The sequence below is a fragment of the Halictus rubicundus genome, chromosome 12 (assembly GCF_050948215.1).
Source record: "Halictus rubicundus isolate RS-2024b chromosome 12, iyHalRubi1_principal, whole genome shotgun sequence".
NCBI lineage: Eukaryota > Metazoa > Arthropoda > Insecta > Hymenoptera > Halictidae > Halictus > Halictus rubicundus.
This window is the reverse complement of record NC_135160.1, coordinates 12,908,124-12,921,012: the sequence shown is the minus strand read 5'-3', so window position 1 is coordinate 12,921,012 and position 12,889 is coordinate 12,908,124. Positions and strand designations below refer to the sequence as shown.

Below are 12,889 nucleotides of genomic sequence, written 5' to 3'. Positions count from 1 at the left end.
CAACTTGAATAAGACTACAATTTGCATACATTCCGAAAATCGATTTTCCGATCGGCGTCGGATCATTACGTCTGACAGTCCGCCGTTTCTGGCCGCGCGATATAGATCGCGGCATCGCACGAAAATAGTTTCGAAAATAGCGTCCGCAGCGTCCCCTTCGAGGCTCACGCGGCCGAAAAAGCGAGTAAACTAATTTCAGCTACCGTAGCTACCGTTCGCATACGTAGCTTGTCTACCGAGATAAGATCTATTTGCCTTATCGTTGAAGCTATTTCATATTTCTTTAAGTGATCCAGTACCTCGCTACTGGTACACATGCATCGATCACGCTCGGTTATCACATCGTCGCACGCGCGTCCTCTTCGTCCGATTGTCATTTGTAATGGTAATGCCTAACGATTCCGATAGATCACCGATCGAACAAGTTCCCGAGCGCGACACGTCGACTCGAGATCGTCTCTGTCCGTTCGCAGAGTGGGATCGAGATTAGAACCAGTCCGGGATATTAGATCGAAGCCGATCGCGACGCAGTTCTGTTTCCGTTCGATCGAACACGGCTGACGATACCGATCGGCCTCGCGACCGGATCTCAGCTCTCGAACGCGCGTCCGCGCTTATCTTATCGCGCGGAAATCTGTACGCGAGTCTTCCGTGGATCGTGGAGGATCGGCGGGGGCCGGTCGTCAGTGTTACGTCGGTGGATCATTGGCGTTGATCGTTGCGGCCCGTCCGAGAGATCGTCGCCGAGGATCGATATTCGAGTCGGTACCGGTTTCCGTTCGTCCGTCGCTGACATCTCGTGACTCGGGGACGACGATTGCTACCAGCCGCGACAATTGAATCGTTTGACCCGTTTTTATTGGCACAAGTCGCGACACCCGCGAATGGGAAGCCAGCCAGCGGGCTGAGAAGCTGAGGAGGCTTCGTCTCGTGACTGGTTTCGAAAGATGAGGCAGAAAGAGGATCGCGCGACACCGGGAATCTGTCGCGCGCGCGCGCGGTAACACGCGCCGCCGATTGGGGATCGGGAATCGTCGTCCGGGAACAAACGGTGTCCGCGCGAATCCGCGGCGGGGGATCGAGCGCGCAGACGGATCTATACGATCCTCGCGGCAACAGAGTTTTCCTTGATCGACGTTCAACGACGGACCACGCCGCCAACCACACGCGGAAAAAACGCTCCCGGGTCCGCTCGCTCGACATTTCCGCGGCCAAGGACGAGCACGGTCGATCAACCGATCGATCCCGGTACGATGACCAAGGGAACGCAGAACGGTGACGTCGTAGCCACGATTCACGGTGAGATTCAACGAGAATTTTTAGACGATTTGCGCAACCGGTTGCGCAACCCTAGTTTTCGGTTCGTCAAGATCAACGTGGTTTTCACAGTGAAACGCGAGGACGGATTCTCAGACGTCGACGACGCGGCCGAACTCGACAGGGCGATTTCCCACGCAGGTTAGATCATGCTACCCGGGGTCGCGCGACCGATCGAATGACAGACGTTACACGACCTGACGCTAGATTAGAACAGCGAACGTTTATGCGAAATAATTATAACCTCGTGCTTTTGCTCGGGCAGTCACTAGATCTGACGCATACACGTCTTGCTTTGCAATTTGTAATCGCACTAAAGGGATGACAAGATCGAGCGTCCATGGCGGCTTTTACTTAGGATCACGCGGGCAACATGAGTGCAACGTCGGCGACGGTGACGATCGCTATGACGTGCGTCGAACGTTCGAATAAATTGGTGCTGCCAATGCTGTGGCTGGACTGTGGATTTTTATGCAAAATTGTGCAAGTCAATTGTAGGAAACTGAGGTCAAACGAAAATATATTCTTTCCTTAAGTCGTCTGAAGAAGTCGAAAATAATGTGGAAATATTCTTGGAATTTTTAAATGTCTTTTCAGTTTTTGTTTGTCCTACGCATTTTATAAATCCATCAAGTCCGCAGTCTAGTCATCATTTTTAAAACTAGACCCACCGAGCCCTAGCCTTTACAGCTTTAATAATTGTAAAATAAAAAATCTGGAGCCGGTAATTTGGTGATAGGACTGCGGATCTTTGTGCAAAATAAAATTTTCATATGTCAATTGCAATCTATAGGAGCCAAGTAAAAATTTATTTTACTCATTAATTATTTTTGTATGTTAAAAATGGTATGACATTGTTAAACTCTTTTGATCTTTTTACTGTTTCGAGTTACAGCGACTCATTTTTGTCACAACCGCATAAAACCCGCAGTCTAGTCATCATTTTTAACACTAAACCTACCGTGTCCTAAAAGTAACTAGCACACGTTGCCTTTACAACTTGAATAATTGTAAAATAAAAAATCTGGAGCCGGTCATTTGGTGGTAGGTGTGATTAAATAATTACTAGACTGCGGATCTTTGTGCAAAATAAAATTTTCGTACATCAGTTGCAATCTATAGGAGCCAAGTAAAAATTTATGTTGCTGATTAATCATTTCTATATGTTAAAAATGTTAAACTCTTGTTCAAATCAAGTAACTAAAATGTTAAAATCAAAACATTGTTAAACTCTTTTTACTGTTTTGAATTGCACCGACTCATTTTCGTCATAACCGCACAAAATCCGCAGTCCAGTAATTACATGCGTGAAGATTGACGTTCGTAGTTTCGACGCTCGTGCGACCCCTCGGACGGAATGATCGGCGCGATCATGGTTGTTCGGACGCGATGCAATGCTTGGCTGTCGCGTGGTTCTCCGGTTCGCAGGTTATGGTTTGTTCAACGTGTTGCTCCTCATGGCGGTCCTGCCAGCCGCTTGGAGCGGGATCTTCGACACGACCACCACCGCCTTCATCCTGATCTCCGCCGAGTGTGACCTTGGGCTGACCACCGTTCGCAAAGGGATACTGGCTGCGATCCCGTTCCTAGGTAGAGTATCGACGACGGTCGCCGACCGGCCGTCACCTGTTTCACCGATTACGCGATCACGCGATCACGCGCACCCTTACCATCGCACGCAGGCATCATTCTGGCGAGCCTAGTTTGGGATCGCGTCACCCCGCACGTCGCCACCAGGAACCTCCTCATCGTCGGGCTTCTCGTGGACACCGTTCTCAACGTGCTCAGCAGCGCCCTCGATTCCTACTATGCGTTCCTGGCCGTCAAACTGCTCACCGGTGTCCTGTGAGTACCTTCAAAATTTACCGAAAGCCCAATTTTGAGATATTCTCTCCGTAACTGTCGAAAAGACCTCTGCCGTAACTGTCAAAATCTCATGCCCTCCACTGGGGGAATCCCTTTCGGACACGCTTTACCACCGAGCCAGCAAGCGGTCGAGTATACGCGAGATTCGCACTAATGCAAGCGAGGGAATAAATTGCAATTTTTCTAATTTTTTATTTTTTTTTTTATGAAAGTTTCTTTTCACCATCGCGTTCGTCTCCTTTTCCTGATTAGATTGACTCCGAACACGATATAGTTACGATCATGGTTACGTGTGTAACAAGCGAAGTTAGGAATTCGTGCACCTCTACTGTAACTGTCCAGTCTGGGACTTTAATCGTAATCATATCGTGTTTGGTGTCATTTTAATTGGAAAAACGAGACGAATGCGAGGGTGAAAGTCTCGTTGACGAAAAACCAAAAATAAGGAACTAAGAATGACCTCTTGGAATTCTACTCTCTTAGAATTCTGACCTCTAGAATTCTAGTGGACCTTTAGTGGACCACTTATGGTGGCTGGGGACAAACTTGGGAATTTTGCGTAACATGTTGGTTGCACGTGTAAATTGTTCGTAAATTTGCAAGAAATCGAGAGCAACTCGCTATAGGTTTGCTCTAAGACACGTACCTTCACGAGCGAGCAGAACGTTCGACAGCGACGCGCAGCTATCGAAAGCCGATCATTATCTAGCATGATCTCGTTATTATACGTAAAGAAAGTTCCACCGATTGCGTATCATTTCAGAGATCTTTCCATTGGCAAATTTTCTGGTTACGTTCACGGGCTTGAACGAGCTTGTGTCTGTTGGTGCGTCGATAAAAGAAGAATTAATCTTTAACCGTTCCAGTGCCACGCGAATGTCAGACAGTGCTATAGCGTCCGTCTGATTGAATATTTAACGCTTTAAAGAAGCTTATGTCAGTACAGATTTCAAAGATGCGTGTCCGTTTGCGGGGTGGAACGATCGTGTGTCGATCTCTTACCGCGATCATTCTCCAGCTTGATCTCCACTGTAGTCAAATGTCACTGTACTCATTGTCATGCCAGTTGTCTTCGTAGATCGGAACTGCCTCGCATTCTGAAAGTAACTATACGACACTAACGTTTGACTTGACTACAATGAATTCTCGATATATGTCAACAGGGCGGGTCCTGCCAGTGACATATATCGTCCAGGGGATACTCTCACGGGATTCTTTGATCTCGAGGCCTCTCGAGCTTCGGGGCCCCTCACGATGTATACCCAGTGGTAGTGGGGATAATTCCGCGACGTTTATCGTCCAGGCCTTCGCGACATATATCGAGAAATCACTGTACTTTGAATGATATCGAATCGTGGACACGCGAATCGCTGGGTTTGACCCAGTAACTTTATTTCCGTCTTTTCGAAAATACCAAAGCCGCGTTTCGCGCGTCCAAAATCACGCTGCAAAAGAATTTGCAAAAAGTGTCTGCAGTCCGGTTTAGCTTAAAGGTAGCAGAGATATCAGTTTCCAGTGGACACCGGTTCCGAGAGCTCTATCGGGTAATTCTCGGATAGATCTCTATCTTTTCTCCGATAGCAAACATTTTCAAAGCTGATCTCGAATGAATACTGCGAGAGTACTCTCGAAAGCAACCATCGAGGTAGACTCTCGAATGGACGCGTATCTTAACACTGTGATGGCCGCATATTTTCGCGTTCTTTTTACAGCCGCCGGCGATAATCACGTAATCCTTAGAGTAATTAGTAATTGCAGCGTATTTGTTGACGAAAAAAAAAAGATTACGTGTGACAGTACGAACATTAGCGGCCGATCATCGAATTCTTGAGCTCAGATCATTTTTGTAGTCACGCTTTCGTTAGCTAACAAAATCACGTGTAAGGGACAAAGCGGTCGACAAAGTGTTATCTATCGGAGCGGAAATAATAGAATTCTGAATGATTGTGTTGTGACAAAAAAAGCTTAAAATCAGCTTATCAATTATCGTTTCTATATTAATCCCAAACGAAATGATTAGATTACGTTATTAGGTGACAGTTGTTGGTTCACGATTGTAATTCCTATTGTTGCTGAAGCATCTACTAGAAAATCCTTATCCTTAGACTCATAGACTCCCAAGCAACTAATTTCGAGTACGGGATGCACACGCGTACGAGATACACGTATCCCATTCGTTTCCGCCTATCGTATATTCAAACGTGTATCGCGATACACGAATAAAAGTGATCGTCGCACTAGTAAACGATCGATACTAACGAGACTAGTAGCTGCGCCTCGCATACGCGTATCCTCGCGTGAAAGGACTACGCTGCGTCTTAATTGCACGCCGATGACGTCTCTCCACACACGGCCAATTGTGAATTATTATTTCCGACCAAGTTCGCGGACGATTTTTCACGTGTATTGTTTAAAGTCGGAGTTATCTCGGTGAAAATTATCTTTGAAAACAACAGGACTGTTGGGAATGCACGGGATAGGTGCGAATTGGGCGCATTAAACTAACCGAAAAATCAAGCGACGCGATCAACAAACACGCGAGAAAGCACGCGGTTTCAATTTGGACGTGGCTGTGTCTCTGTTTGTTTCTTGTCACGTGCGGCGCGATCGGATAACAAAGATTTTGCGCGCCGTCTGATTAGAATGTAACACAAGGTGGAATTCCTCTGACGAAGAGAAACATACGATGGAGAATTCTAGAAAATTCAACTTCTTAGGAGCCAAGACTCCGTAGATTCGTGATAAGGTAGAGCGACCAGGTTACCGACAAAATTCGGCGAAAAATGGTTTGACGTGCCTCAACTTTTCGTCCTTATATGAGAATATTTTTCGCTGGGAAAGGGCTCGTTCGAAAGAGTAGGGTTCGATCTAGCGCTCGCTGGTCATGAGCTGACGAGATTATGCGGATATTTGGTAACATAAGCGAGATTGAGTCGCCTAGGTACACTGCAAACTCGTCGTTTCTAAAACCGTAGATTCGCGATAAGGTAGGGTGACTAGGTTACCGACAAAAATAGGCGAAAAATGGTTTGACGTGCCTCAACTTTTCGTCCTTATATGAGAATATTTTTCGCTGGGAAAGGGCTCGTTCGAAAGAGTAGGGTTCGATCTAGCGCTCGCTGGTCACGAGCTGACGAGATTATGCGGATGTTTGGTAACATAAGCGAGATTGAGTCGCCTAGGTACACTGCAAACTCGTCGTTTCTAAAACCGTAGATTCGCGATAAGGTAGGGTGACTAGGTTACCGACAAAAATAGGCGAAAAATGGTTTCACGTGCCTCAACTTTTCGTCCTTATATGAGAATATTTTTCGCTGGGAAAGGGCTCGTTCGAAAGAGTAGGGTTCGATCTAGCGCTCGCTGGTCATGAGCTGACGAGATTATGCGGATGTTTGGTAACATAAGCGAGGCTGAGTCGCCTAGGTACACTGCAAACTCGTCGTTTCTAAAACCGTAGATTCGCGATAAGGTAGAGTGACTAGGTTACCGACAAAATTCGGCGAAAAATGGTTTGACGTGCCTCAACTTTTCGTCCTTATATGAGAATATTTTTAGCTGGGAAAGGGCTCGTTCGAAAGAGGAAGGTTCAATCTAGCGCTCGCTGGTCATGAGCTGACGAGATTATGCGGATATTTGGTAACATAAGCGTTCGAAGTAGGCCAAAAATTGACGATGCGCGTGCCGTGGAATCCAAGCATTTTTCTGCCATTGGATGAGTTTTCTGGATGAAATCGAGAGCAGCGCGCGCTAGAAAATATCTCCAGCTACAAATCGAGATATACTTTGTCTTGATTCTCTGCGAAATAAAGCCAAAAACACGTTTCTGGCGCCAGAAATCATGATATCGATAATACACAACAAAAAATGTGACAAGTTTAGTCACAGACTTAGGACCCGTCGGGTCAGGACCAAAACGGTTCTTAAGTCTCGTTAACATGAATTCATGTCACAATGGCGCATACACTGTATGCACGCTGCACTGTACAACTATGCTCGCTCCGTTTCCAGCGTCGGCGGGCCGTTCTCCATGGTGGCCAGCTACCTGTCCGAGTTCCACTCCTCCGCGTACAAGGCCGGCTTCACCAGGTGGGCTGGTCTGATTATGAACGCGGGGATCATCGTGCCGGCAGGTAAATATCTGATTTTGAATCCTCTTTGTCCAACCGTGTATAAGCACCACCGTCGAACAGCGCTGGGTTTCTCTATCGTACCGCTGCCATTGGACGTTGTGATCTTCTCCCGACGATACACCGCTTGGAGGATCTACTTGCTGATCTGCTCGATGGTCCCGCTGGTCGGCATCCTGACAGCCTGCGCGTTGCCGTACACGCCTAAGCAGCTCCTCGAAAGTGGCCGGCACGAAGAGGCGTTGAATCTCCTCCGGAGGATGTACGCCCTCAACTGCCGGAAGCCCGCGGACTCGTTTCCGGTAAGTCTGGAAGATTCTAACCATCGACGATTCGCGACGATTCTCGATGATCGACGCGTTGGAGCTACGGTGAATAGAACGATGATCAAAGCGCGCGATAGAAGTACACGGGGTGTCCCAAAAATGGAAAACCTTGGAAGAGGTGGCTCCTGAGGTCATTCGTAGTCACCTTTTCCTTAGCGAAAAAGTGTCCGCTTCGGCTTTGCTAAGTATTTAGTAAGTTCTAAGTTTTTTAGAATCCTCTAATCGCAAAACATATTTCTGTTTAAGTCCCATTGCTTTATCAGTTTTCTATATAAATATGCATTTGCATAAACATCCGCAGTCTAGTAATTACTGACGAAAAACACGGACCGATCAGAGCGTGGCTAACGGGGTCCCGCTGAGCGTAGCGTTGCCATTGGCCGGGACAAATACCGTCCGCTGTAGCTGCGCTCCGATTGGTCCGCGTTTCCCGTCAATAATTCCTGAACGAAGCTGAGGCGGAAATTTTCGCTAAGGGAAGAGTTACTTCTATTTGCCTTAGAAACAACCTTTTCCAAGGTTTACTGACATTTTCGGGACACCCTGTACAGTGAATTCTCGATACATGTCAACAACACGGGTCTTGTCAAGGACATATATCGTCCGGGAGACATACCCGAGCCGTGTTATGCTTGCCGAGGCCTCTCGAGCTTCGTGACCCCACACGAGGTATATCCCGCGGTGGTGGGGATGGTTTCGCGACATTTATCATGCAGGTCTTGGCGACGTGTATAGAGAAATCAGTGTATATTGAAACAGCGAGTAGAGCCAGGCAAACTAAGGGCTGCTACCAGGGGAAAATACTGTCCTAAAAAGGATCGAGAACGCGTGACATTCGGCCGCAACGTTTCCGTTGTAGATCAGAAGGCTCCTCGGCTCCCCGAAGGTGCAGCCGTCGCGCGGCTCGTTCCTCAAGGAGAATTCGGAGAAGATGCGAGTGGCCTGGTACAACACGAAGCTGTTGTGTTCCCGGCCGTACCTGCGCGCGTTCTTCCAGCTCGGTTTCCTGCAATTCGGCAGCTCGTTGTTGTGAGATATCCCCGTTGAACTCGAGCATAGATCCCCTTCGTTCGATCATTCATCGACACTCGTCCGCGCAGGTTCAACACGATGAGACTCTGGGTGCCGCACACCTTCATGATCATCAGCAACTTCGACGCCAGCCGGTGGACGAAGGACCGAGCGCCGATCCTAGCGGATCTGCTGGATCGTCGGTATTCCGTGACCTTGAAGCCGTATTACGACTGCCCGAACTTGTACGACGTCTGCGTAATGGTGAGCAGTCTCGTGAAGGGTTCACGCGGATGATCTTCTCCCTTTCACAGCCGATTATTTATGCGCCTTGTGTCTCTGTTTCAGTGGAACATCTCTAGCTCGGTGTACCAGAAGTCCACCATCATCGCGATAAGCACCGTGGGATTCGCGTTCCTAGCTGGACTGATCAGCGGATCCGATTTCCGGAGGAAGACGGTGATCCGTGAGTTTACGAACTTTTTTCTAGGCTTGATTGATCAAACGAATAGGATTCTTTGTCTTCCAACCGTGCTCGGTGAAAGACGTCTCTTCTTTGCGTCTTCGTCGGGCAACCTTGGTCGCGAAAGTTAACTCTCTCTCTCTCTCTCTCTCTCTCTCTCTCAGAAAATAATTCGCCAGACTAATTTCACGTATATTGGTTCAATTATCCGGTGAACTGACCAACACTCTACGGTGTTTTGTTACTTTTCTGCGTACCTGTTTAAATCGTGACCGCAACGGTCGATACTTAGCGTTGCGATAAAACGTAATTATCCCTGAACTATATAATCTTGAACGTTAATTTTGGTTCGCAACGAGCGGATGCGTTCGAATTTCCTCTTTGCAGTCGCTGCTTTTCTGATATCGACGGGCAGCGGTCTCGGGGTGAGCTGGGTGCCGGATACCCTGAACATCCTAACGCTGTCAGCCGCCATCATCGTCACCGGTAAAATCGCGAGCAACGCGGTGGCCGCCGTCAGCGTCCTAGTCATTCCCGTCCCGTTAAGGTAACGCTTTCTTTTCCGAGCAATTTGTCCTAAGCTCTTCCATCTCTCGTTTTCCCAACGTTTGTGGCCTTCGGCTGCAAGCCGTGTACTTTTGGATACGTTCGAGTTTCTGGAAACGTGTTTTAAGGATAAAAACCTTCGATTTTTCAAACAGGGCGACCAGCGTTAGCATATTCACGAATCTCGGCAACCTGGGAGCTGTTCTCGGGAATGTCTACTTGTCGGCCATAATAGACGTAGAGCCTGCCGCGGCGTTCGTCGGGCTCGGTGTCCTATCGCTTGGTAAGTCCATCGAGATTTCCCGCGGATCTTTCCGTATTGATCGGCTGCTCGTTTTCTTTGTTTAGTTTGCTTCTTCTTGTCGCTGCTGCTGCCGGGACCCGTGAAAGCGTCGCCGAAAGCTGTGGTCGGAAGCGACAACGCGTGAAGCGGGAACGAGGTGACCTTTGTTCCTCTTCGTCCGAACTGCCACGACTCGAACGAGTTTCGCCGGTGTCGGATCGCATGGTCGCCAGGTCGCGACGCTTCTCGCTGAAATCGCAAACTTTCCAATTTAATAGAGATATATTTTTCCAAGTACGGCACCGAACGTGTGCCCAGAGTGTTCCCCGCGGCAGGTGCAGGCTGCCTTGGTCGCGGGTTACGTCTTTTCTGCATGGTAACCGGAAGCAAACATTCGATCGGAATTCCTCTTTTTTTTGTTCGTTCTACAACTCGATAATACAATGCGTCTATACGTGCACGGATGGAATGTGGAAAGAAAATCCAATTTGCGAATGCTCCGACGAGCCGATTCGCGGAGCGTTAATAGCACGGTTACACCGATGAGAAGAATTGCACGCGTTGCATGCCGTCCAGCTGGTTGCGTAACTGGGAATATCGTAGCATAGGAAACGAAGGTTAAATTTGAGCGACGTTCGATTAACTCGAACGAACGAATTTATTGGCCGATATCGCGATCGGTATCTGTCTGAGCTGTCCGAGATTCGACCGACACGGAGAACAACTTAATCCGCGAGCGGAAATTACTCACCGCCGCAGTATGGAAATCGGAAGAGATTACTTCGACCGATCAAGATCGTCCGTCAGCTTCTTTTTTTCTCTCCCGCTATCGCGAGACTAATCGGCAAAAGTGCTAAATACAGAATGCCTCCTACTTGTTTATTCTGCTTCCGTCGTCGATATGCATAAGTATAAGAGAGATGATAGTTAAGGAAACGCTGTGTAAATTTGTAATAAACGTTGGATACAACCTTGTCTTCCCGATGACTTTTTGTTATTCGTACAGATGACAACGATTTACACGCACCAAGCGCAATTGCAGCGCTAACTGAGCATACTATGAATTGTTATTAATGTTCTCAATTCAAAGCCGATGCACGGTTCTGCGGAAGTATGTGTGGATTCTGTGTTTGAGCCGTGTGAAAATTTTGCAAATTGAATTGTTTGTTGTTATTATTCTCTTCGCATTTCCAGCTGAAAATGATTGTTGCCGCTTTTCCCATAAGACAGAAAGCAAGTTCCGGCAAGAATCATCTGCTCTGTTTAAACGTCCGTACAGCGCCAATTGACGTAGCGGCGAATCGCTCAAACTGTTAGCCAAATGTTATCGACAGAGCGAACTTTACAGCGATTGCAGTGCCTCCTGTGGCGAAATTTGGAAGCGCAATTAAAGCGTCCTGTCGGTAGCACCATATTATAGTATTTTACAAGTAGTGAAAGAGAGGAAATGAGAGTGCTCACACCCAGGATTTTAGTGTTCCCGGGATAGTGCTGTCCCTTAGTCTAATTTTTAGCCTGTACCAGAACCTGCATCATCTTTTTAGCCTGAACCAGAACCTGCATCATCTTACCTGCATCATTAGCAGCGGATTCCAAATAATGCCAGAGTGGATGCTACTTCTATGTTAAAAGAGGCTCTTCTATGTAGGCTCTGATCCAGCCTAAAAGATTATGCAGGTTCTAATACAGGCTAAAAAGATGATGCAGGTTCTGGTCCAGGCTAAAAAGATGATGCAGGTTCTGGTCCAGGCTAAAAAGTTGATGCTGGTTCTGTTCCAGGCTAAAAAGACGATGCAGGAAAAGTGGGAACACTATAACGCCGAGCGTGAGCATACTCATTTCCTCTCTGGCTATAGTATACCGAAAAAGTATACAAAATACAACAAAGTAGAACACAAGCTTATGCAAGTCTGTGCGCCACCTGTGCGAATGTCCAGGTGGCGCCACTTGGCGGTGAAACTTGTAATATCTCCGTCGGTAAAATTGACTAACAGTTTGAGCGTTTTGCCACTGCGTGTAATGGCGCTATTTTTATATTTTCAGGAACAGATGATTCTTGCCACAATTTACATTGCACCTTACAGCCAAAGCGGCCAGAATCATTTGGACATTGCTTTTTGATAAATACTGGATTAATTACGACATTGTAGTCACACTTTTTGCACTATACAGGTGCGGGAGGTTCTCCTGAACATTTCTTCTTCCACCAGAACATCTTCCTCGACCCTAAATTCGGATATTTAACGCTATTTTCCATACATGGGCGAACGAGGTATAGAAGCGGTTCTGTCTCTCAGGGTGAAACCTAGAATGGAAAAAATAAGGGACTAGGGAAAGGGAAAGGTGTGAGAGGATCCAAGGAAAGAAGGGAAGAGGTGAATGACAGGGAGGAAAGGGTAGAAGGCGGTGATTAAAGGAATGGAAGAGAGAGGGGGTAGGTTGTGATCTGAAGGAGAGGGGATAGTAGTAGATCTTCTTCAAATTGATTTTAGAATGCATTCCCACAGAAATTTTTTAACGCTTGAGGACTTAAATTAGAGAATGGAATGGAATGGAATTCTTATGAAATTTTGTTGGCACTCCTTCTACCACCGCTTCCAGGGAACTGGAAGAATAACCACACAGAGTCTTGGTATTATAACATCATTTTATTAGATTTAAATTGAAATCGGTTATAAATTATGGTGATGATTTTGAATACTAGGACTAGGACAAATGGTTCTCGCTGCTCTGCTCAGTATACTCAATTTCATATTGCGTACAGTTGGTGTGTAGGGTAAACGTCATCGTTTGAAACCTCTTTTTCTCGCTCACATTCTCTCTCTCTCTCTCTCTCTCTCTCTCTCTCTCTCTCACTCTCTCAATTATTCTCGCTAAGGCTTCCTTTGTCTCGCTCTCGCGAGTACACGCAACACGCAACAGTCTGTTTCTTTCGATGACGTTGCTGTTC

At 47.1% G+C, this 12,889-nt stretch overlaps 1 protein-coding gene across 1 annotated transcript; it reads left to right on the top strand.

Moving 5' to 3' along the window:
• Positions 1 to 957: 957 nt before the first annotated feature.
• On the top strand, positions 958 to 10,921 carry LOC143359878 (synaptic vesicle glycoprotein 2B). The gene is made up of 12 exons (XM_076798206.1): positions 958 to 1,299; positions 1,390 to 1,458; positions 2,746 to 2,907; positions 3,000 to 3,162; positions 7,192 to 7,313; positions 7,374 to 7,612; positions 8,496 to 8,665; positions 8,737 to 8,911; positions 8,996 to 9,113; positions 9,498 to 9,657; positions 9,812 to 9,939; positions 10,005 to 10,921. Exons 1-12 carry the CDS (start codon positions 1,254 to 1,256, stop codon positions 10,082 to 10,084), a joined length of 1,632 nt encoding a protein of 543 aa, XP_076654321.1. The 5' UTR covers positions 958 to 1,253; the 3' UTR covers positions 10,085 to 10,921.
• Positions 10,922 to 12,889: the final 1,968 nt, after the last annotated feature.